The sequence below is a fragment of the Mauremys mutica genome, chromosome 2, assembly GCF_020497125.1.
Source record: "Mauremys mutica isolate MM-2020 ecotype Southern chromosome 2, ASM2049712v1, whole genome shotgun sequence".
NCBI lineage: Eukaryota > Metazoa > Chordata > Testudines > Geoemydidae > Mauremys > Mauremys mutica.
Genome location: NC_059073.1, coordinates 71,102,046 through 71,128,226, shown reverse-complemented (window position 1 = coordinate 71,128,226; position 26,181 = coordinate 71,102,046). Strand labels below are relative to the sequence as shown.

The following is a 26,181-nucleotide window of genomic DNA, read 5'->3' as shown; positions in this document are numbered from 1 at the left end:
AATAGAGCATTGGGGGACACACACTTGATGGCCTGTTTTTTGAGCAGTTGGGCTGCTTTGTTGAGAACAAACTGTAGCTTTTTGAGGTCAGTGGTCTCACATTTAGGTACAGAATATTACAGATTGAGCCTGGAAGTGATGAATATATGGATTGGTGTGGCTAATTACAAACAGGTCAGAAGGTGTGCCATCCTCTGGCCAGCTGTAGAAGGAAAAGTTCATATATACATACATTAGAAGGAAAAATAATGCAAATGTTTGTCCTTTTTTAGTGGTAATTTATGAACTCCATGTATATACTGGATCTAAACTTGGTGCTGAAACAGATTCTAATGTGTATGCCACCCTAATTGGAACAAGAGGAGATTCTGGCAAGCGAAAGCTGCATAGAGCTAAGAATAATAAAGTCAAGTTTCAGCGTGGACAGGTAAAGGAAAAAATGTGCAAAACTGATCAATGCTAGCAAATTATTTGTAGCAAATAGGTTTTTTAACATATGTAGATATTTTCTGTTTACACATTTATCCTTGAGCAGTTCAGTTTTCTCAGATATTTATTCAAAATTATTCACAGAATTAATTTATTTAATAATTTTTGGCCTGTAGATTCTGAATGAATAGTTTACTGTGAGTATTGGATATTCAAAATTCATGCTCTGTTTAGTTTAGATTGGACACATAGGTCATGGGGTTATGGTAGTGTTTCTGTTCCCTGATTAGGTTAATGTAATTCTTAGAATCAAGTTACATTCTGCTACTGCCCCCAACACACTCCCTACACTGGGGGCGTACTGAACTGATACACTAAACGGTAGGCTTTAGAGGAGGTAGCATAGAGCTGGCCATGCCAGTTCTGTGCTGCTAAGGGTATGTCTACACTGCAATCAGAGGTGTGACTACAGCACATGTAGACATACCCAGGCTAGCTTTGATCTAGCTAGCTTGAATAACAAGATCAGTGGAGCTATGGCAGCAGAGGCAGCAGCACAGGCCAGCCACTTGAAAACATACCCAGGATCTCAGGTGGAATTGTACAGCCCATGCTGCCACCTGTGCTGCTGCTGTGGCTATTGTAATTCAAGCTAGCTAAATCAATGCTAGCTCAGGTATGTCTACACATCTGCCATCACAACTCTGATTGCAGTAAATAAGCACCTTTATATATTAATGTTACTTCAAGCAGTTTGTGCTTGAACCTTCCTAGGATATGTGCAGCATCATACCTATAGGCACCAAATAAAAAGCAATCATCAGCAGAGGAAGTTCAGCAAAACCTGATCCTGCATGAATGAGAACACTACTTTGCATCTTCTTTTTCTGTTCATCAGCAGTAGGTGTACGACCAAAGAGGGGAACTCATTGCTAAATGTCTCATTAACATGGTGAGAATCGTGCTTACACCAGATGTCCTAAAACATAACCGTTCCCCAGCCATACTTTGCCCTTTTTTACCCTCCTTGCTACCACTCAGAACAGAGGGCTAAGTGTTAAGCTGCATCTGGAAGCAACAGTCTTGTCCATACCCCTGAACATCATGCAAGGACCTGCATGATCAAGGCCTTTATCAATCTCATTTTGATGATTCTGCAGGTGGATATCTTCTTCATAAAGGCTGTATCACTAAGAGACCTGAAGAAACTTGTGATTAGCCATAATGGAACTGGTCCAGGTAGGAGTTAATTTTCTAGTGACTAATCTGTTTTGTGAGCTGTTTTACAACACAATACTCTTTATTTGTTTATATAACATCCTTCATACAAAGTGTTACAAAAGGCCTTTCAGTGAGAAGAATAAAAACGAGACACAAGTACTTATTCCTGCGGACTGGTCACAGTGGTGAGATTGTAGAAAGCTATGGTAATGGGCAGCAAAAGGCAACTGGGATGTAGTATCAAATAACATCAGTTAGCTGTTGGTTTGCAAGCTGATTTATAACAGAGTGCTATTTATTTGTCCTACGGAGTATCACAGAAGAATTCACAAGGGTAACTCATACAGAGCTGGATAAAATGATTCTTCTATAGACAGTGAATGAAAATGAGGTACAGGAATAAAGTTAGAGCAGTGATTTGACTGCCACTTTGCCACCAAGTGGAATCTCAGAGAACCATAACAGCAACATCCTAGCAGTGACGAGGATGCAGAGAGAATCTGGCAGCACTAGGCCATTTGCTTCATGTGTACTGGGCAGTGTGGGATTGTTCCTGTGGATGGCATTATATATGCTCTGCGTGGTCTCAAACAAAATGAGAGTAGCCTTGATCATATCCGCGGATAAGAGGAGAGCCTCCTACAGGGCCCTGAGATCAGTATCAATTTGTAATACAGTTGAGAATCACTGGCATAGTGTAAAAAAAAGAGCTGACATTTCAAAAGGGCTACAATAAAATATTTGCAGACTAGAATCAGATTGGATCTCCTAAGATAAGCAGGGCCAAACCTAGTCAATACTCATAATTGAGGATGAGATTGCATTGTTTTAGGCTCTATGTAAACATATGGTCCTTGCTCCAAAGAGCTTACAATCTAATTAAGAACCAGATACAAGGGGGAAATGTAACAAGCAATTGGAGGGAAGGCCAGGAGAAGGATAAGGGTTGTAATAATAAGTTTGACAAGGTGAGTGAAATAATATCTTTTATTGGACCAAATTCTGTTGGTGAAAGAGATGAGCTTTCGAGCTACATAGAGCTCTTTGTCAGGTCCAATAAAAGATATTACTTAACCCACCTTGTCTCTCGAATATCCTGGGACCAACATGGCTACAACAGCGCTGCAAACAATGATAAGTTTGTACAGTTACTGAATCTTGCATTATGCACAATCTGATGGCTTCAAAACATTTACTTCAAATCATTTAATAATTTCCTTCTGCTCCTAACACTTGGCTGGAATGGGCATTGCCTAAGAAAAAACCCAGTGCACCTGGAGGTGTTCTGATGATTCAGTAGGTCGCCTTCTTCCCTCTGAGTCAGTACTGGACCCATGTGGAAAATATTCCTGTCCTGTGGAAAATATCTTTTGGGTAAAATGTGAAAACAAGGTCTTGAACATTTTTTTTGTCCTTTTTGCAAGAATGCTAGTGTTACCCAGGGCATCATGGCCAAATTCTAAATTAGGTAATTATATTCAGCCTACCTAAATTCGTCCTATGTTTTCAGTTGACTAACGTATTACTCAATTCCTCTCTTTAAAATGGTGATTATTATGTATGTCTTGCCCAAAAAGTTGCTAGTCACTTGTTCAGTATTGCTGGTAGAGAATGGCTGCTGTGTTCTGCCCCAGAGAATGGTGATTGGTGAGTGGTAGGTTGGTGATAGGTAAGTGAACTCTATATGATTAATCTGTTAAATGCTTGGATCTTTCACAATCTAAGTGTTACATAAATGTAAGTTATATGATTACCTTGGGCAATAACTTATATGAAGTTTAGTTAAGAGTGCGCTTTGCTCTCTTTATAGAAGGAAAAAGCTGAACAAAAATGTGCCCTTGAAACCAAGGCTTGAATAAAACACAAATTTGAAAGGCTTAGTGAAGAGGTTTTCGCCTCAATAGAAGAACCCCCTCTGTTCAATATTTTTTTTTCAGTCAGAATTAGTTAATCTAATAGTCATTTGCTTCTTACACCATACTTTGCCTTGGTGGTTTATTTAAAATGATTTTTATTGAACTCTTTTCAAGATTGAAAGCTTATATTTTTCAGAGACCGTATAAGGCTATTGTAAGAACACACATGAATGAGGATGTTATATATTAATCCAATCTCTCTGAATTCATAATGTCATGTACTTCATTCCCAAAGGACCTAGGATTCTGGTTCTTACAGTGAATCATGGTAAATTGCACAAGCGGAATGTTGTCCCCATATGTGAACCTGAAAAAAAGAATAGAAGAGCATAGGTTGAAGTGGGAGTGGTGGTAGCAGTTTATAGATGCTAGTACACACAAAGAATTCTCCGCTGGAATCAAAATAGTCTCTTGCCTATGCTTAGGAATATTGTGCCTTAGTAGTAGAATGGGAATTTTGTGAGGGTATTAGATTAATGGTTTCACTTCTTTAGCTGAGTTTTGACCTAATGGGATCTGCTGTTGGGAAAGCAGTTGTTTCAACTTTTCTCTTAAAGATTTTTTTTTCTTCACAAAAATACAAACTTTCAAGTAAACTTTTGTCATTTCAACCCAGGCAATGGATGGTTCCTTGATAAGGTGGTTGTCAAATTTAAAGAGGAAGATGATGATCAAGAAGTTGTGTTTCCCTGTAACAGGTATGCCATTGATGGGAAATCAGAATTGTAGTTGTTATACTGCGAGCAGTTTAAGGAAAACATTGCAAGACAGGAGCCAAACACTTTAAAAAAAACGACTCTGCTGCCTGCACAAAGCCTGAATATATGAATCCTGCCCAGCAGTCTTCCAGAGAGTAAGGGGTGAACAGAATTCACTGCTCCAAGCCATGCAGAAAAGGCTTCTGGATTGGCATGGGAGGGCATGGAATAAGATGAAAAAGGTCAACAGCCAATATTCTGTGGGTGAAAAGGTGCAATAATTTTTCCTTAACCTGGCATGTACATACCATATAAAACTAAATAATGTTTCAATTCTCTGCTCCTTAAAAGATATTACATTAAAAGTTTCCAATCATATGGATTTAGGCCAGTTCATTTTGCATTTCCCAGTCACTAATGGTCATTAGAGTGAACCTAATATATTGGAAATCTTTGAAGAGAACTTTATATCTATCTAGGTGGGAAAAAAAAGTTAGTTGTTATTGTCTTAGAGCATAGTTAAAATGTTTCTGCTCACTTAGCAAAGGTCTATTTCCCTGTCTGAATTTTACTCTAGAATTTTACTGCCATAGGCAAAATTGAAAAATATCCAACTCTCTCAGCCTCCAGTCAGAGCCACTAAACATTCGTTTGCTCCAAATATTTTGCCACCCTAGACAACGACCTAGCCTTCAGCAATTTGTATGTTGAAGCAACCACCATATAAACTTCAGATAGGTTTGCAGCAGAAAGAGTTATAGGTGAATATATGTGCATGTGTGTATTATATCTATATCTAACACTATAGAAATGATTCAGAGAAGCATATTTTAAAATCAAGCAGATTATGCATTGCAGTACAGGCTTTCCAAATACTTGGAGTGCATATACATTTGACTACAAAATACTTGTTCATGTCAGCGCAATCATTTTTTAGAGTGGGGGTTGTCTTACAATCTTGATTATCAATTAGAAATTCAGTTAAGAAAGGAAATGTTTGTTTTTACATGAAAATTCCCCTCTAGCTTAAAAAAAATTTTAATTTGCAAAAATCCTGCAAATTGTTAGCTAATAACTATTTTTTTCTCTAAAACTATTATTGTAATGATTAGGTTTTTTTATCTATTAGGCTGTTTAATTAGTTTGGTTTACATTAAAGTTGGTTATTTGAAGAGTAGACAATTGTTTCTGTAATGTCAGAGAGATTTTATAAGATTCCTGCTAAGGGAGGAATACTTGATTAAGACTGTGGACTTGCTATAAAACTGCCTTGTCAAAATGAACTTATTAAGCACTAGAAAAAGGTTAGAGACATTATCTATAGAACTAGAGGGGCTCTGTAATTCTTTGCTTGCAGTAAGTGCTACCAATGAACCAAAGTTTCCTGTCTATTTTTAAAAATGGTTAGTGATCTTTTGGTTCCTTGGAGGGGATTAGAAGAGAATTCACAAAGATTAATCAAGGTATTTATTGCAACAATAGTTTAAACATAATGGAGTCTAGTCTTCTCTCCATACACAAGTTTTATTCACATAGTTACTTTGTATATGGAGAGTAGAATGAATTGCAGTTGTTTAGGATGCAGCAAAAGGGAGCTAGTAAGTTGGAAGCTTATAATGATTACCAGTATTTTTAAATAAGAGAACTCATGTAATGGCTGTAAAACATTCTAATGTGAGATAGGGGGATCAGTTGAAGAAGTATGTGGGGGTATTTTTGTAGTGTGTCAAGTTTAGGGTTAAGCCCTTAAATTCTGTAATGTACAATAAAGGGTAAAATTGAGGTGAAATTCACCTTCATAGCTGCCCAGTCCATAGAAGCTCTAGAAGCCTCGTAAATCTTAGAATCTAAGGAACCTGCCAATATTTACTAGTAACTACCAGGTGTAGTGCTAACTACCATGATGAATCCCATTGCCTGTGGTATAAGTTGGCATAGTTTCATTGAATGAGCGGAGCTGTGCCAATTCATACCAGCAGAGAATTTGGCCCAGTAAGTGTTTACAAGGCTTAGCTTGATAAGAGATGCACAAAAAAATTGGTGAAAGGAGGGGAAATAATGCTGAGATTCCTCATAAAAAGATTAATTACTAATTGCCATAAGTCTAATTATTATCTCTTTACAATGAAAGATGGTTAGATGAGTACCAGGATGATGGGAAGACCGAGCGAGAGCTAATTGCTAAAAGTAAGTATTCCAGTAAAGAGAATTTGCATTATAACAATATTCTAGATATCAAATGACTATTTATGGCCGAGAATATGAAAATTCTTTGTGAATGTGATTATAAATTTAGACATCTTAAGTAGCTTTATCAGCAAACAAGTATAAAACTGTTTTATTTGTTTATTTTAGAAAAGGGTAATTCGCAGAAGGCATCCACCAAAGGTGAGAAACACTCTATATTCTCCTCCCAGAACTTTGACATTGAAGTTAAACTCAGTTTCAGTATAAAGCAGGGGTCGGCAACCTTTCAGAAGTGGTGTGCCGAATCTTAATTTATTCACTCTAATTTAAGGTTTTGCGTGCCAATAATACATTTTAACGTTTTTAGGAGGTCTCTTTCTATAAGTCTATAATATATAATTAAACTATTGTTGTATGTAAAGTAAATAAGGTTTTTAAAATGATTAAGAAGCTTCATTTAAAATTAAATTAAAATGCAGAGCCCCCCAGACCAGTGGCCAGGACCCAGGCAGTGTGAGTGCCACTGAAAATCAGCTTGTGTGCTGCCTTCGGCACCTGTGCCATAGGTTGCCTACCCCTGGTATAAAGTGAACAAATAAATGAAGCAAATTAGTTTCCTCTACAGTAATCATTTATGTAAAGTATCAAGTAGTAGTCAAGTATAGTCATCTATACAGCCATGTCTTGCCTTTTCAAATGAATTGAGCAAAGGAGATACTTCACACAAACTATTTTTGGTTTTCTTCCCATTTCTATTATTCAGTCCTGAAATCAGTCAGAAATTCCTCTGAGAACAGATTTCAAGAACTGGTTTGTTTACCCAATGCCACTGTCATTTAATACACAGGGACAGCTCCCCCAACAAGCATCAGTGAGTTGAAAAATGTATTGTGAAGTGACAGTGGAAACAGTTTCAGGTCATAGTTCAGCAGAGTTTTTCTAAGAGTATCCAGAAATAATTTAGACTTAAGCTATAAAACTGGTTAGTGTAGTTAAATACAGTATCTTCATTTGGTTGAATAAAATTGGCTGAGTAAATGAAATCTTAATATTAGAAATCTGTCTGTCTACTTACCTATCCACAGATATAGCGCCTATCATTGTAGTAGCTCAAGTATTTAACACTATAAATAACCTCTTTTTTCTTCTTTGCCAGTTTTAAGGATAAATAACTTGATGAGTTCATAGGTGTTTGATTTACATTTGTGGGTTAGTGTGGTGGGTGAGTTGGTGTCTGTATCTGAAAATCTTATTGAGGGAAAATAAAGTCAAAGAACTGAGCTTTGCATTTAGTTTTGAAAATGGTGAATTTTGTGGTTACTTATCTTTTGTGGGATATGCCCCATAGGCTAAATCTAGGTCCAACTTCAGCAAGTTTGGTGTCCTGCTCTCAAAGTCTCCCCTATTGATCAACAGTTGCATTGTTCCAGTGGAATGGAGCTTTCATGGATGGAGAGGCAATTTCTCAGGTAGTTAGGGTTATTCCCATGGAGAGCTTTGATTATCACACCACAGACCTTGAAGTGGACTCTGCATTCAGTAAGCATTCAGTTCAGATTGGAGCATCAGAGAGATGTGTTCATGGTAAGCCTGTGTTGCTAAGCAGATGGACTACTGTTTTTTGTACTAGTCTGAGTTTTACCAGCTGTGTGACTTCATTCAGAGTTGTATTCCATTGCAATAATCAAGCATGAATGCATGGATCATGACTATGTCTGTGTCTGACAGGACGCGGCACAATCTTTTGGCCAGCCAATAAGGTAGTGAGGTGTTCTTTATCTCATGTCTTTCTGAGCCTTTGGTAGCATTGAGGAGTCCAAAAGGACACCAAAGCTGATTTATCAGTTTGAGGGCAGATGTTCTCAATAGTGCGAGTGTTAAAGAGGAAGCAAATTTTTTGAAAAGCCTCCCTCGGCCTATCAGCAACACTTCAATCTTGCTTGATTCATCATTAGCCATCTGTTCTTCATCCAAGTGCTGATTTCAGCTGGGCATAGAGAAAGCCAGGAGATGGTACTGTTTGATGTAAAGGAAATGTAGAGCAGTGTGTCATCTGAGTACTGGTGACATTTCAGCCTGTAAGTCTAATCAGCTATGCCATATAGCTGTTGAATAATATGAGAGACAAGACTGAGGCTTGTGGGAGGTTAACAGAGCAAAGGGGTTAGGAAGGAGGTCCTGAACTTAACCCACAGGTATCCACTCATGTGCAGTATCTGGGTGTATGTCAAAGTAGAGAGAACTCCCCAGAGCCACAGACCCTTTATGGAGAAGACCTTTGTTCTGACCTTTCAAATCTGCACCAAGCAGTTTCAACTCTACTGATCTCAATTGGTACTGCAGATCGCAGTTTGACAGGTATACACCCTCTCGCAGACTGTATTTAAGTCTTTAAATACTAAACACACTCACAGAATAATAGATAACCACTGCAGATGGCAGAGCACTTGTGTTACCAATTCTCATAAGTGAAGACCCTTGAGCAGTGAAGATGTCACATTCTTCAGTAATTGCAATCTGCAAGTGAGTTCCAAGAGAAGCCATCAGAAAAAGGCACTGTAGTAATCCAGCCTTGCCTCAAGGTTACAGAGGCATGGAGCACTGTGCTGAGGTCTGTCTGAAAGCAAAGGTCACCACATCAAAATAGTTGAGAGATAATAAGCCACTCTCGAAACCCAAAGAATCTCCTTCTATCTGGCTAATGTTGCTCAGCCATCATCTTCCCTGTTGCCTTCTCCCCAATAGGGGTATTTGAAACTGAGCTGATCACCATTGTTAAGCAGGTCTCCTGAGCACTAGCTGAATCTCAGCACTTTTCAGTCAGGCTGCCACTCTACTTTCTACAAATGAAGTATTCATTCTAGAGACCAGCAAATGGGCTACAATACAGAAATCCACGAGCTACCTAAGAGCAAGGGTTCTGCCTGCAGGAGGCAGAGCTACATCAAGTTCTGGAGCATCCTCAGATCATAGATAGACTCTCTCAAACCAAATAGGGCAGCAGATCTATGCCCTCTTCATTCCATGTTGGGTGCTCGATGTAAGAGAGGGGTTCCAATACACTTGCCTTGGCAAAGAAGATATTATTGCTCTCAGCACTCAAATGAGAATCAAGGGAGTATCAGGGTGAATCAGACACTTCATGACTCTGTAAAGATTTGCTTTCTATTGTAGGGATGATTTCCTTTTTTCTTTCCCCCCACCTCCCCGCCCCCATGATAGGTGGAGTCTCAGAATAATGCAGAATAAAGGAAGAGGCAAGATATAGTGTTCTACAGTGTTGTTTATGTTGCAGTCAGATAAAAGGAGCTAGACTCCTGCAGTGTGGTTCATGAGATGCTCTGGGGTATTGCAGGAGTTTATGAGTGTTGCACAGAATGTGGTTCAGCAGCAGTGAAAGCAGTTCAGCTAACAGACATTGTCATGCAAGGATATAGGACAGAGAGATATATAAAAACAAATAGAAAACACAGAAAAATTTCTCCCCAGAAATTCCTCAGATTTTTTATAGTCCCTTCTCCTCCTTCAAATTTCTGTTGATGGGGTGAAAATGATCACAGGTAGTCCACAGACTCCTGGCAGGTTAATATTAGTCCATGTCAGAGGCACCTCTGTTGCTACTCAGTGCACTCCACTGCCTGGCCAGTATGTGTGGTCTCACTGTCATGAACACACACCAGGTTGTTACTCTTTCACCATGTATTCATTCATTCATTACAAAGTATTGTAGTGTAATGCTGGCTTAGAGCATGGGGAGGTTTCCCCACAGCCTTCACTCCTCAGCCCAGGCTCACCCTCGGGGCTCCCCCTTGCTTCCTGTTCCTTCCACTTATATCCTATCCTTATACTGTTAGCCCAGTGATTTTCAGTGCTCATAATCTCCCAGGAAACTGCCTCCAGGTGGGCCTACAGCCTTCTCCAGGCTACAGCGCTGCCAGTGATCAGGGTGCTGCTGATAGTGCCCTGTCACAGCCCTGTTTATAAATGGCAGCGACAATGCCCTTTGTCAGGTGGACTCTGAAGTTACTGAAAAAGCAAATCAGGCAGGTTGGCAAACTCTGCAGCAAGCTACTGAAAGACAAGCAAAGTAAGCAAGCTAAGAAAATTTCCATGATCTCTGTGCATTCCCTCAGTAAAATAATTTAAGCAGCTGCTACATCTAAGAAAGTGGTATGTCCTTATCAGTCCTGAGAACATACAGCACTGATGTTGGGAAATCAGAGAGCAATATCTACAAAACACCAACAACAACCTACATTGCTTATATAAGAAGAAGATGTAGCCCCCTGTATTATTTGTCTTTTGATTTTACAGTTTTCACACTTAAAAAATAGTGTCTGTTTTAAATGTTCTTGATTCTTTGTGCAGAAGTCACTGCAGGTTTGATTTTCCCCTTTTGCAGCTAGCGTTTCTTCTGTGCATCAAAGTGCCAAAGAGGTTCGTTGAGAGGATGGCATTAAGACTGATTCGGCTTCATTTGTTAGAGTTAACAAAGTGCCCGTGCACTGGCAGCCAGGGGCGACTCTAGGAATTTCGCCGCCCCAAGCATGGCGGCACGCCGCAGGGGGCGCTCTGGCGGTCGCCGGTCCCGCGGCTCCGGTGGACCTACTGCAGACGTGCCTGCGGAGGGTCCGCTGGTCCTGCGGCTCCGGTGGAGCATCCGCAGGCATGCCTGCGGGAGGTCCACCGGAGCCGCGGGACCAGCGGACCCTCTGCAGGCACGCCTGCGGGAGGTCCACCGGAGCCGCGGGACCAGCGGACCCTCTGCAGGCATGCCTGCAGAAGGTCCGCCGGAGCCGCCTGCCACCCTCCCGGCGACAGGCAGAGCGCCCCCCGCGGCATGCCGCCCCAAGCACGCGCTTGGCGCGCTGGGGTCTGGAGCCGGCCCTGCTGGCAGCATTGCTGGGCTAACATGAAAATGAAAGCCTTAGTTACACTGATTTTTTAGAAGACAGAGAGAATTTTGATACTTTGTTGAGAAACAGCCTTTCCACTTCCTCTCTCTAGTTCATTTAACAAGCCCCAGTCTAATTTTTCAAAAGAAAAGGGCCTTAACTAATAAACACAACATACAGATAATACAATCCACTGACATTAACACAGTGAGTGGTACATGATATATTAAGTAAATGCATCCTTTTATATGGTAGGTAAAAAGGCCAAAATTTTCAATGCTGATTATCTAAAATGAAGCACCTAAATAGTGGCCTGATTTTCAGAGGTGCTAAGCACCCAGAGCTTCCACAGATTTTAGTGGCAGACTTGTCTGAATAAGGACTGAAAGAAGCGACGGGAGAACTTCCAGATTTGGACAAAAAACAAATATGAATATAAAGCCACCACCCCAACTACCATTGCATTATACATCAACCAATTGGTGTTTGCAACTAGTTCCTTTTCTAATATAGCCATTTTTTAATAAGCAAATGTCCAAGGGAGCTAAAGTGTTAGACAAACATTTCTTCTGACTCTGGAGTGAGCAGATTGAAATGAATTTACCAAAGTGAGAAAAAATGCAATTAAGTTGGTTTGGCCAGGACACTAGACTGTGGAAGGAATGAAAAGTTAACGCTTGAGAACAAGCAGTCACAGATGCCTAAGAGGCCTTAAATCTGTTAATCACTGATTCATTTCCTGGGAAACTCCCAACTCTTTGATCACTGATACATTAACCTTTCTTTGGAAATAATAATTAAGAAAAGATACACCCATAGGCAACAATTAAAATAAATCACAGTGTTCAGAATGGCTTCCTGGTCTCATAATATGTGCTTAGCACACTGCATTCTGCAGCAGAAAGCCTGCAGCTATGTGTAACCCATACACCTCCTGAGTGTGATGCTCTGGCCCATCTAGTGGCACCCAGACCACTTAGAGAGAGAGATAAAATGAGTCTGCTTTATAGCCTTAGCTAACAGCCAGTTGGCTTTTAGCTCATGCTGTAGAGGCTCATGCACTAAGCTCCAGAAGTCCCAGGTTCAGTTCTGCCCGCTGGTGACTGGGGTCTGTCGGTGTTACATATGCACTGCTGCCTTTTCGCCTTGGGACAGATTCACCCTGGCTTATCCACCTTCTGCTCAAGTAAAGCAGGGCCCAGGTGGAGGAAAGTCTACCAGGGAGGCACTGTGATATAAGGTGGTGATCATAATCTCCCTTCCATTAGGTTCTAGAGGCAGCCTGTGCAGCCCTTAAAGAGAGTGGAGCTTACTGTAGATAGGGCATGGCCTGGGTGGCTAAGGGATGATCTGACTCATTGTAACCTTGCTTCAGCCCCTCTGCCTGTGGAGTTACTGTGCGAATACCTGGTTGAAACTGAAGAAACCAGTGGCATACCCAAAAGGGCAACAGTTCCAGCAATGACTTCCCTTGCCAGCATGAATTCCTAAGGGGCACAACATGTCAGGCTGGCACAGGGAGCTTCAATTTGCATCTCTATGCCTCATCAGGGCTGAAGCTGGCTGGCCATACATATCTAACAAAAAAAGTTCCTCATTAGACAAGGTTTGTATCTGTCACATATTGCATCTGATTCATTCCTGGAAATAACCCTAAAAAGACAAAACCTAGCCTGTCACCCACCAGACTGACTGTGAGCTGCATGTCTGCCTGCTGTGCTGTGTCTGAACCCCAAAGAGCCACAGAACAATCAGCTGTGACACAGAAAGCCTTCTCTACGGAGTGGGGGGTGGGACAGGATAAGCTTCATAGAACAAAGAAGAAAACAGGAAAAAAGCATTAGCCAAGGAAACTAGAACAGATGGAGGAAAAAAATAGGCAGGATAAAATGCAGCTTAAGAACAGGAAAAAATACATCCAGGTTTATAAGTGAATTAAATGCCTCTAAAATTTATCTTGACAACATGCATTGTGGGTAGACACATGATCATGAAATAGTTTTCCTTTATATTAAAATCATCAGCAAATGACAACACTATAGAAGTACACATCACAAGCTAAGCACAGATTCTTAATTTCCTATCTTTGTTAGGTCCCTTTTGCCCCCTATGATCAGCATGATCCCTCAAGGTTCAGTCATTTTGAAATCATGGGCAAAATCCATCCAGCCAGTAGGAACTATTCTTTTGGGCGCTAGCATCCATTTAAGTCACACAGTATTGTTTCTGCTCCATGATCTGTTTTCTGCAACTTTTTTAAACAGGAGAATAATTCATAACTTTGATACAATTTCCTGGTATATTTTTGCTAGAATTCATGAATTCATGGTTTGCAAACAATTTCATTAATGCATGGCAACTGTCCAAATACACTCTAACAGGGCCCAATCCAAATCATGTTGAAGCAAAATGAAAAAACTCCCACTGAATTTGGATCCCTAGTGAATAATTTGATCCCTCAAATCATAGTCAACTGAGTAGACCATTCTTATTGACAAAAATATTTAAAAATCAATCATGGTTTAATTTGTACTATTCAAGCAGCTGTGTGTTCTTATATTCAGTTGTTTCATGTGACTCCTATGTTAAAGTCTTCCATTTTAAATAATCTACCATCTCCTAAATAGATAAATAATTTTCATCTGAAATACATACATACGTTAAGAAATTAAATTAATGAATGAATGAATTAAATCAATTATATTTAAATAAATACATAAATACAATTAATTATACCAACCAATTTATTATAAATTATTACACTATTATTATAGCAATAAAAATAATTCATGTAACCACTTAGCCAAGGATTCCTTTTCCCTTGTCCACATTATTAATATCCCCTTACATATCCACTCCTCAACTGGAGTCCTGTGTACGTCATCTCTTATTTAGACTGTAATCTCTTTGAGGCAGAGGGTGTGTGGCTGTCCATTGTTTATAAAACATCATGTAAATTTATGACATTACTCAAATGCTTTGTAATAATAATGATGAACAAATCCCTGTGTATTCCCACTCACTTTAAAAATGTGATTTTTTGCTTTTATTTAGCACGACAATGGAGAGTGCAGGTTAAAACTGCCAGAGATTCCCCAGAGCCACAGAAGTGTAAAAGAACCCTTGTGATTTATGGCTCAAAGGGCAAAAGTGGTGACCTTCTCCTTTCTCCACAAAGCCCAGAATATGTGTGCTTTCTACCCAGAGCAACGGATGAATTCCTTGTAAGTCATCACTGTAGAATACTGCACTGAGATTATAATGACATTCTGCTCTAGCCAAAGGATATATTTGAAATGCTGCTTTGGTTGCTACAAATGACATAGTTATTTACAAAGATGGAATGATAAAACTTTAGAACTTGGGCCATGCTCTTCCTGCAACCCTGCTCAACTTGTTACCAGATTTGCTCATTACTTTGGGGTACCCTCATTTATTAGGGTTACTCTTCTGGGTGGGTGGGGGGGGTTTTCTGTAATTCTATCAATGTATTGCTTGTGTCACTTGTGTTTTCACATGGAGCTCTACTTCTCCCTTCTGCAAGTTCCCTCCCAGTGGAGCTATCCTGCAGGACCTAGGTTCCCAGGAGCTGGGTTCCTCCAGCCCCAGAACCAGATGAACACACACACATTAACAGAACAAGTCTGAGTGGACCGGGTCAAGCAGCACTTTCAAGCTGCCACCCTTATATGCCACAGGTACCGCACCGGAATAGAGTAAACCTGAGCAGGCTGGGTCGAACAGCACTTTCAGGCTGCCACCCTTATATGCCCCTGGACTCAGTGGACTGGGTCAAGCAGCACTTTCAAGCTGCCACTCTCATATGTCAAGGTTCAGCATGTCCCTATCCCCACTTTCAAGTTACAATTGTACTGGTAGTAACCTACTTGATGAGCAAACCCTGCAGTAGTTTTGGGCGCTACAGGGATTTTTAGCTAAGGTAAGAAAAGCATTGCTACAGAGTAAATGGGGAAGCTAAAAACACAAAAGAGTAAAGCAGAGAGAGAAAGAGAGAAGCAACCATCTTAACCATAAAAGTTATTTATTGAATAATAGTGATAACCACACAAGGAGAGGCTAAACAAACATAACAGTTACATTATAAGTCATATATAGAAAACTATACCTGATCAAACAAGTTAGAGTTAGAAAGTTATACCTGAGGTACAAAAGAAAACAGAGAGAGAGGGGGGTCTCACCACTCCATAAAGCTTGTACTGGTCGGGGTTCCCAGGTGATGGTGGTAGCTCAGGGTCCTGAGTGCTGGAGACAGGCAGAGCCCCCAGCATGGTCAGTCAGGAGAAGATGAAATCCCAGTGGAACTGATGCAGAGTTTGGATCCAGGCATCAGAACACTTACTTGAACATAGGTAGGGGGTTTTGTAGAGAAACAACAGTGGTTCAAGGGAGAACACTAGATTTGTTTATGTGTAATCAAGGGAAAATACCAAAGTTGTTTTGTTCAGGCTAGACATGGGAGCTGATCATTCCTGGCTTTGAGCGGTGTTCCTTGGAGGGAGCTCACAATGCAATTAGGCTGCTTCAGTATTTTGGATATCAATCAAGTATTCATTACTAGAATTGGTCTGATAAATGCTAAGCTGGGTGTGTGCAGGTGTAGGTTCATTAACATCTGGAGCAGAGATCCCCCAGGATGCAGTGCTTCCCTGCTTTTCTGGTCCCAGAGTTTAGTGCAGTTCTTGCCTTGGAATCTCTGTTCTCCATTCTGTATGCTAGTGGAGATGCCTCCTTGTCCCATCTTTGATGAAGATGAGGCTAGGGGAATCGCCTTAATCCTATCACCATTGTCAGGAGGGGTCTAGGTGTGTCTCCCACCACCCTTCACTGCTCTCTGCAAGTCTTTTCTCTGATTGGTTTTGGTTCAAGCAGAGGCTGGTCAGGGGTGTCCTTCATGAGTCAGACAGGCTGGATACTGCGCCCTGGTTCCCCAAGAACACAGATCTGACTGGTATCAACTACATTCAGTTATAGTGTTCGCACCCCAGTGTAATCTCATTATATTACAGTGGGTTTCAAGGATGTAAATCAGCAAGAAACACGATTCCTTTCTTGTATTTTATAGCATATGCTGCTCATTGTCTTGCATATTTTTTTATTCTCTTAATCGTGTTAACCCTGAAATCATTGGGTAATTTGCCATTGGCTCTAATATATAAAGTAATGCTTTACTACATGTTCGTGCACCCTGCACTAATGAAGGCTGCGTAAAATTCTTAGTGTTAGATTGTGCCATTGAGATACAGCCTATAGCCCAGGAGAACATGGAGCTGCACTACCTCAGGATTGCCCTCAGGAAGGCAGAACACCTATTGGAGCTCCTGAGGCCAGGGCCAAGCACCCATTACTACACACGTTTGTGGCAGGTATCTTGCTGCCACCACACGGCTGCTCAACTATACCAGCCAGTGTGTAGTGGAGAGTGCAGCCGTGGCGGTGCCTGCTATTTGTCCCCAGTGAGAATAAAGAAGCCCCTGTTTTCCCTGAGTGCAGTGAATTTAATTCTGCTTCCCCTTCATACAGGCCACACAGAGGCAGGCGGATGATAATAGATTGAAAAGAGACAGTTTGGAGGGATTTTTTTTTTCATACCAAATGTGGAACTCTGCTGTGGCCTTATGAGTAGGAAATGATTGGGGTCTCAGAGGGGTAAAAGTCCCGGCATCTCCCCCTGGAACTAATCCATCTCCAAGGAGGCTATAGTCTGGCTAGGTGAATGCTCAGAAACACCTCAAAAACTCACAGGTTTTACTGCTTACCAGTTTGGAACTTAAGATCTTGAGCATTCTAATATTGTGGGATCTAGTGTTTTAAGTGGGGGGCTGGGAGCTTAGTGTAAGATACCATACCTGTCTCTTTCCCTTCCTTCAGAGCGTGGAAGATGAAGAGGGTTGGACTGTGTGTCCAAGGGACATAAGTGGGGCTTTGCTCCCTCTCTGGTCTTCATTAAAAGGGCCTCCACTTTTCCACAGTGGGCACGTTTCGGTGTGGTGCCACATTGACAGCTTTCTAAGTGCGTTTCCATTCTTCTGACTCACTTAGTTTTAGGGAAACATGCTATATTTTCCCTTGGCTGTTCATATCCTTGGTTTTGTTGCTCTGTGTCAAAACCTTAGTATTTTCTGAAAGTTGTTTGTTGTGCATGAAGGTTTGTCTTTTTGCAATATGAGTCACACTATTTTGCAAGCTTTGTTGCATTTTAAGTAAATCAGAGGAACAGGCCTGATTTTAAATAGTAGTTGGTGTTTCATGGGAATCTTTGAAAACCCTTCTCTTTAGAAACAATTCAACTGATATATCTTATGGTTTCTGTTGTTCTCTTCCTTTCTTCCTTATTTCCAAGGACATTTGAATAAACACAGGATCTTTGTTTCATAAGTGAGTTCATCTGCTCCCATTTGTGACAGCACACTTGTGGGAATGATTATGATGTCACAATGAACGGAGAGTTGTGAATTCTGATGAGCACTAAGCAGGAGCAGATGAACTCTTAATAAAACAAAGATTGTGGTTTTACCCAAATGTCTTTAGTAATACAATGCAGTAAGGAAGAACCACAGCTAATGTAGTATATGCAAGATTCATTGTTTTGAACAATGGGCTTAATTTTGATCCCAGAAATCCATGTAAATCTGCATATTGCCCATTTACATGCCCACTTATGTTCACATCATGGCAAGAGAGTATGTATATCCCTGATTTTCCAGGTGCACTCACACAAGTTTGTCACAAATGCATGCACACTTTGAAGTTGACAATCATGTCCAAACTGTTTTGCAAAGTCTCCTATGAAATGTCAGCAGCTCTCTCATTTTAATTACAGATTGTTAGCAAATATAAAGAACAAATTACTGAAATATATAAATAATAGAGAACACACAAGTTAAACCTACTTGCTTTCATTGATCTTAAACTTTGATAGCAATAGTACTGTGTCGGCTACCAATTAAAAATGAGTTAAAGAAATACACATTAAATGTAGAAAATAAATTGAGTAATATGAAGTTGTGTTTATCATATAATCAGAAACATAGGTCTGGAAGAGACTTTGAGAAATCATCAAGTCCAAGTAATCCTAGGCAGGACCAAGTGAACTAGACCATCCCTAACAGGTGTTTGTCCAACCTGTTCTTAAATACTTTCAGTGATGGGGATTCCACAGCCTCCCTTAGAAGCCTATTCCAGAGCTTAACTACCCTTATAGTTGGAAAGTTTTTCCTAAATCTCCTTTGCTGCAGATCAAGCGTGTTAGTTCTCGGACGTGGTCAACAGTTGATCCCTGCACTCTTTTTAGCAGCCTTTAACATATTTGACATTTAACATTATCTGGTCTTCACTCAGTCGTCTTTTCTCAAGACTAAACATGCCCAGGTTTTGAACCTTTCCTCATAGGTCAGGTTTTTTAAACCTTTTATCACTTTTGTTCCTCTCCTCTGGACTTTCCCCAGTTTGTCCACATTGTTCCTAAAGTGTGGTGCCCAAAATTGGACAGAGAACTCCAGCTGAAGCCCTCCAGTGCAGAGTAGCACAGAACAGTTACCTCCTGTGTCTTACATATGATTCTCCTGTTAATACACCACTGAGTTTATGGTGGTGGTGTCCTCTGAGGCTGGCAGAGTTGGTGGGAAAGAGCGAGAGATGAAAACAACAGGGAACAGAAATACTAAGGAAAATGAAATGTGTGGGGTTTAAAGGGATAGTGTGAAATTGCTGGACCACAAGTAATTTTATTTTAAACATCAGAGGGGTAGCCGTGTTAGTCTGGTTCTGTAGAAGCAGCAAAGAGTCCTGTGGCACCTTATAGACTAACAGACGTTTTGCAGCATGAGCTTTCGTGGGTGAATACCCACTTCTTCGGAGAAAGCTCATGCTGCAAAACGTCTGTTAGTCTATAAGGTGCCACAGGACTCTTTGCTGCTTTTATTTTAAACATTACTAAAAATATTTAGTTTAGAGAAACAAGAAATGGTAGGCCAGCTCTTAGTAAGTGTCTCTCTTTCTGTCACAGTGGCTCCCACAACTTAGTCACGGAGGTTCTTTTTACATACCTGAGGGACACCACAACCAAGACTATGCAAAGGCCAAAACCATAATGGGTTTCAAAAAAGAACTAGTTAAATTCATTTTAGAACATAAGAATGGCCATACTGCATCAGAACAATGGTGCATCTATCCCAGTATCCTGTCTTCCGACAGTGGCCAATGCCAGGTGCTTTAGAAGGGAATGAACAGAACAGGCAATCATCAAGTGATCCATCCCCTATCACTCCCAGCTTCTGGCACTCAGAGGCTAGGGACAACCAGAGCATGGGATTGCATTCCTGACAATCTTGGCTAATAACCACTGAGGGACCTATGTTTGTGAAATTTTGAGGGCTCATAGAAGACATGCTAATCTCACATAGAATGGATATTAGTATATATTATAATGGTATATTTATCTCTTTCCCCAACTTGTACATGTTTCTTGTTTTCTTATGTTGTGAGCTTTTCAAGTCATGAATAGTATTTTATTATGTATTTGGAAAGCACCTTGCACATACTACTGTAATCCAAATAATTATCATATGAGAAGTAGCACTGCTAGACATCATGAGGATGGGATCCTTAAAACCAATCTCCAGAGTGCTGGTACAGGTGGTATTAAATGAGCTAGATAAGGATGTGACCACAAACCTCTGCAAAGAGGACCATGCACACATTCATGATTACTCTATGTCAGCAATTGTGGGAATGGCAGAAAATTAAATACCATGTAGTTTGGAGAAAAGAGGACTGAGGGGGGCCATGATAACAGTTTTCAAGTACATAAAAGTTTGTTACAAGGAGGAGAGTGAAATATTGTTCTCGTTACCATCTGTGGATTAAGACAAGAAGCAATGTACTTTGTATATTTTCTGTAAAAAGGATCACTGCTTAGCACATTAGAAGGACAGGGTTTCCAGAGCTCTGATACAGAGGAAATTACATGAATCCTACTATGATCTGACCACACCCTTTGTACCTAGGATCACATATGCATGCACACATGCTTTATGTGAAAGTGACAACGAATTAAAATTCAGGTATGCATCCAGACAATAAATCTTAGAGTAGCCTAACTATTCTAGGTCTGTTCCTCTGAAGAAGTCTTATGTAGCCCAGAAAGGTAAAGGCTTAAAATATTACAAATTTATCTAATCGTCCTTTATCTGGTACCTTTCTCTGTGAGACTCAAAGCCCCAGTGGCTTGTTCAAAGCCATCTCTTGATTATAAGAGTTATACTCATTCAATCATGGAATAGAAGCAATACCTGTTACTTAGCATGTGACCAATCACAACTAACATAGCTCAGATTTCAAGCACCAAGTATAGAATACTTGGCTCCAACTGTGATTAATTGAGAGAGAAAAAATATGTGACAAAATTAATTAGCAAACTTTGAATCATGAATAAATATGAGGAAAGAGTATTCTGCTTGCAAATACTCCATAAGATGAGGAGAGAGGCTGCATTGCTAAGAATTATTCGCTCAGCTCTACTTAGGACATTTTGCATTAATTTGAAGCTTATAGGGATCAGAAGGTGAAGAAAGACAATTATTGGATCCAAGGTAGGAAATCCAATTCTGAAATAGAAAGGTGATCATGGTAAGTTGCTCGGGAAAGGGTTAGAATTGATGTAATAAAAACATGCATTACGATGATGGACCAAAAGACTGAAATAGAAAAGAGGATAATAATGAATTAGAGGAAAAAATGTTAAAAGGAGAGAAATATCTGCTGAATTCAATTGAGATTACCCAGTACAGTTTAATTCAGTAGACCAGGAAGAAGTCTTGCTGCAGATACATTCTGGTTGGAGGCATAGTCATAGAGTTCATTGAAATCATGATTATGGGAAATGAAGGGAAAACAGTGGTTTTAGAGCAGTCACGCTTCACACAGTAGTGAAATAGTCTCTGAAACTGTCTTTGTGTACGTTACATCTACAATGTATATTGTCTGCACATTGCAAGGAATGCAATATACCATATATCTTTTAAAATGTCATTAGAATTTCTTTGCAACTGTTTAGAAGTCTAGAGGTCTGGGTAGCAGAAGACAAGATAAGAGTACAATATACCACCTTAAGTAAAAAGAAAAATATCCAAGTGCTGTATTTTTGTAATTCTAAACCATAAAGTTTTGTCCAGTAAATACTCTTTGGTATGTACAACTAAGTAGCTGTGTGATATAAATGGAGTCAAGGGGTCCATCTGTAAGAAGGAAAAACTGCAGGCAATAATTTTAAAAACAGGAAGTCTTGCTGTGAAAAAGCAGAACTTATGACTTCATTGCTTCTGAAGAAGGCCCAATTTGGACATGCAGAAGAACAGTATGTTCTCCTCTTGAGAATAAGAGAAAAGCACACACTTTTTGAGAAGAATTAGATTGATTAGTACAACAAATATAGTCATACACATGATATCCTTTGCAACCTCCACAACCTTGAATGAAAAACACTTGAAATAAAACTCTGTTTGTGCAATGGGGAAATTCTGTCTCTCCTTGCATGGACACAGAGATATCCTTAAATACAGTGGAATCAATGTGATTCCACTGCACAAGGCTTGGGAAGGATATGGTGAACCCACAAAGGGGTGCAAACCCACTGCGTACCTCAGAGTACAGCTCCACAAAGGATGCTCTTGTATCCCCATATAGCAGGGCTTGGGGCAAGTAGGTGCAGGCCAAGGAAAGAGAGAGGGAAGTCTGGTGGATTCTCCAGTGCATAACTACAACCTCAGGGCCACAGTATCAGCCACAGAGCAGCACTGCTACCAATACATGGACAATGAGAGGGATTTCATGCCCCAGTCCCTATGAACTGCCCTCTGACTTCTGGGGTTTAGCTTGGAGGTAGAATTAACCCATTGTTCTTTTCTGATTGCAGTATTATTTTAGTAGGTGCCATCTTTTTAACTGACAATTTCCTCTGAACATTCAAAACACTCCACCATATTTTAGCTACATGACCTCTGTTGACATTAATGAGAGTAGGGCAACTAACTGTCCTCTGCCCAAAATAATATAAAATGTTCCTTCATCTCTGCTGTCCCTAAATAACACGTTAACTCGCTCAGGCACCAGTCACAAATCCTTATATTGTGGTTGGACTGAAAATATTAACTTATAAGATGAGAGAAGGTAGTTTTGATGGAATACAAGACCCTGGGCAACATTTTTTTGCTTAGTCCTGTCTTAAAATTAATTTTTACCTTTTAAAACTAGCTTCGTCTCTTGTTTCTCTTGAAGCCACTATTGTTTCCAGCAGTAGGCTGATGAAACGATCAGATGTGGGTGCTGCTTTGGCCTGATGGCTGTGAATGAAAGTTGCTCTCTCCATCCAATCCAACAAGTTTTACACCTTTGGGAGGCTGCAGATCACTAACCTCCTGGAATTACAGGTGGGGAGAGTAGAGGTTGGTGGGTTCAGCAATTCCCTTCTCTCTTCCCTGCTCCACAGGCACTAAGGCAATGTAGTGAGAAGGGATCTGACTGCAAACATTCAAACATTCAACCTCAGCCCCTCCACTGCCTCAAGCTGTGGATTGCATGGATAAGCTGGGGCTCAGAGAGATCCATGGAGGTAGTGAGAGCAGTGGAAAGATCCCTCCTGGACTTGAAGTTAACCAGCAACAGTATCAAGGGATTAAACTTTCCCATTCCCAATCACCAGGACAATGTGGTTATATCATCAGCAGTAGGGAAGGGCAACCCTATTGTGCAAAACTAGATGTATAAGGTTAATGATTTTTTGTAAAAGAACAAAACGGCTCCTTTTTTCCAGTGAAGTGGATATGAAATCATTTGGATTATGAAATCTATCATTATACAAGTGAATATTTCATTAAAACTACTTGAGCGAGGCTTTATTATTACTTCTTGTTATTACTCATAATACTTAACACTTAGGGCTTGAGCCTATTGATTTTAATAGTAGTTGAGGGCACTCAGCAGCCGGCATGATCAGACCATTACATAACAGCTTCCATCCAGTGCACAGATGTTAGCCTCACCGCTCCTTAATGGGGAAAGAATCATCCCCATTTTGCAGAGAAGGCAGATTCAGATGGCATGCCCAAGGTCACACCAGAAGTCTATAGGAAACCAGGAGTAGATTCCCTCATCTCCTTTATCTTAACCACAAAATCATCCTTCCTGTCTGTTAACATTAACTTCGTCTGTCCTATGCCATTTGGAAAAAATCTCTGTTCATGAAGCTGCCTTGATAGCCCACTTTTCTTCATTATATTTATTGCAGGTTGAAACTGGAGATGTGGGGGATGTGTATAAGATTCGGGTCAGCTGTGATGATTTGCCAGGCTTTGAGGGCTGGCATCTGAAGTCCTTTCACATGCAAGAGCTACATACTAAACAAGAAGTGAACTTTGACTGTAACTGCTGGCTCTCTGTTAACAGAGAAGACAGAGAGCTGGTGAAAGAATTCCCTGCAGTGAATGAGAACCAGAAACCTTTACCAGGTAAAAATAGCAAAGGAGACAGGAACAATGAGAACCAGCCTTTAAAAAAGAGCCAATTCAGCAAATATTACATTTAATCATTCTCTGTGCTCAATATCTATGGTGGTTCTTCAGCAACTCCATTTGCGCATGCGCTGCGACAATACTGCACATTTTAAAATCTCTCCTAGTTACATGACAAATTGGGCTTAACATTTGCTAAATCTTGTGCATAACTCTATGTGTGCAAAACTGGAAAAATCTAATTATGCTAGTAAAAGATAAGACATAATTCAAAGCTATGGAAGTCAATTTTGGTAGACTTAGTGTTGAATTCTTTAGCTTATCATAGCTTGAGTTACTAAAGTGAATATCAGAAATAATCATTACTGTACGATAAAGTTGTGCTGTAATTTCAAGGGCATTTTTGTAATGTGAGAAGGTCCCACTTTTTTCAGAGGGCCTTCCAAAATTGTATCCATAAAATTAAAGAATATAAAGCTTCACATTTCTGCATTACACATGCAAGTCAATTGGTTAAGGGCCTAACTGTCATGGTTTCTCTAAACCGAGGCTATGTCTACACTAGCACTTTTGTCGGTAAAACTTATGATGGTCAGGGGTGTGAAAAAACCACCTCCTTGATTGAAATAAGTTTCACAAACAAAAGTGCCAGTGTGGACAGCAGTATGGCCAGAGAGTGTCTCCTGTTGACATAGCTCATTGGAGGGTGGTTTAATTATGACGACAGGAGAGTCCTCTCCCATCGGCATAGAGTGGCTACATGGGAGACTGTACAACCGTGCTGCTCCAGTGGTACAGCTGTGCCACTGTAAGATCTGTAGTGTAGACATAGCCTAAGTGTTCTAACATGGTTAACACAGTTTGCTCCTATCTGAGCATCAGAAAACTAATATGGATCTTAAAGGAAAACTACACTGATTAATTATGACCTCTTATATAGCTAAATATTACCCAAATAATAATGTATATTGAAAATTATATACAATTTTTTTTTGGAGTTCATGTTACTATGTCACTATCTCCATAAAGGGTGAATAGGGCTGCAGCCTTATTGATACTTCCCAGAAGAAGGCCTCTCTGACAGCGTAGACTGGACCAGCAAAATGCAGTCATATGACTGCATTATAAAGACAGAAGACTTTAAAAGGCATCATGTACCTTACAATGTTAAATGTGTTCACTAGCTTGTCATATAATACATACACTGTCATGAATTCAGATGCTACGTTATGTCCTTCCCCTCTGTTCTAATTTGCATCATGTCAATAGAGTGCCTTCCTCTTTGATGGTTACTTTTTTATTATTATAATCATGGAGACATTTATTTTTCTGATGGGCAAGAATTGACCTCTCCTGAGTTCCTCCAGAATCCCACACAATAAAACAGAATGAATTTTTCCAAGTGTACTAGCACAAGAGCCACATAGGGACAATCAAGCTCCCACTGTTGTCAATGAAAAGTCTCCCACTGACTTCGGTGGGAGTTGGATCAGGTTCATACAGAAGAACTACTCCCCTTCTGTTCTAATCTCCATGTAACGTGTTCTTTTTGTTATTATTTCTCTGATTTTATTAGAATATCTTTAAATTATATTGCAGTTTTCCTTGAAGCTTACCCTTTCAATTCAATCTGTTTTGTTCAAACAATCTTCTTTCTTTGTGTAGTCCACAAGTATATTGTCTCTATACACACTGGTGACCACTGGGGATCAGAAACCTTTGCAAATGTTTATATCACTCTGTATGGCGAAAGAGGGGACACAGGTGTGAGGAAACTGCACGAATCATTGGTAAAAGGGGGGAAATTTCAAAGGAACAAGGTAAGAAGACACAAATGTTAAGTTTTCTTACAAACTCAAATAATAGTTCTGTTTTCTGAATGTCTACCACCAGCTCTTGATTGTAAGAGCAAAATTCTCCTTATAGATCTTTGTAGCAGTATTCTGTTCCAGCTTTATGCCTAGATTTTCCATAGGTGATAATCAGGGTTCTACATTTGCATGTGTAAAGCAGCTTATCTGAGTCATAACCCTTGTGATCATGCCTCTCAACTTTTTCTGTCCCAAATGTGGGATGCAGTGTGTGACAAAGAACCAAAATTAGTGTCATAAAAATGATTCATGCTGGAAGCTTATATTGCTGTGAGATTCATTCTTTTAATCTAAATAGCTGTTTTGATAATCGTATGTTAAATATTATTTCTGTTGATAATTTTCAACAACAAAAGTGAGGGGGCACCACATTTCTTTGCAACGTAGGTAGCTTTTGGGACTAAAACAAGTGACATTCCCCGAAAGAAGAGAGATTT

The 26,181-nt window shown here is 40.1% G+C and overlaps 1 protein-coding gene across 1 annotated transcript in view; it reads left to right on the top strand.

The window, feature by feature from the left end:
• The window catches only part of RP1 (RP1 axonemal microtubule associated), a 200,837-nt gene extending 174,911 nt beyond the window's left edge, over positions 1–25,926 (top strand). The window contains exons 28-35 of the mRNA XM_045004065.1: positions 273–427; positions 1,590–1,668; positions 4,183–4,264; positions 6,396–6,451; positions 6,620–6,652; positions 14,401–14,570; positions 23,651–23,870; positions 25,539–25,926. Of these exons, the coding sequence (XP_044860000.1) occupies positions 273–427; positions 1,590–1,668; positions 4,183–4,264; positions 6,396–6,451; positions 6,620–6,652; positions 14,401–14,570; positions 23,651–23,870; positions 25,539–25,714 (971 nt within the window). The 3' untranslated portion in view covers positions 25,715–25,926. The remainder of the gene's footprint in view (positions 1–272; positions 428–1,589; positions 1,669–4,182; positions 4,265–6,395; positions 6,452–6,619; positions 6,653–14,400; positions 14,571–23,650; positions 23,871–25,538) is intronic.
• Positions 25,927–26,181: the final 255 nt, after the last annotated feature.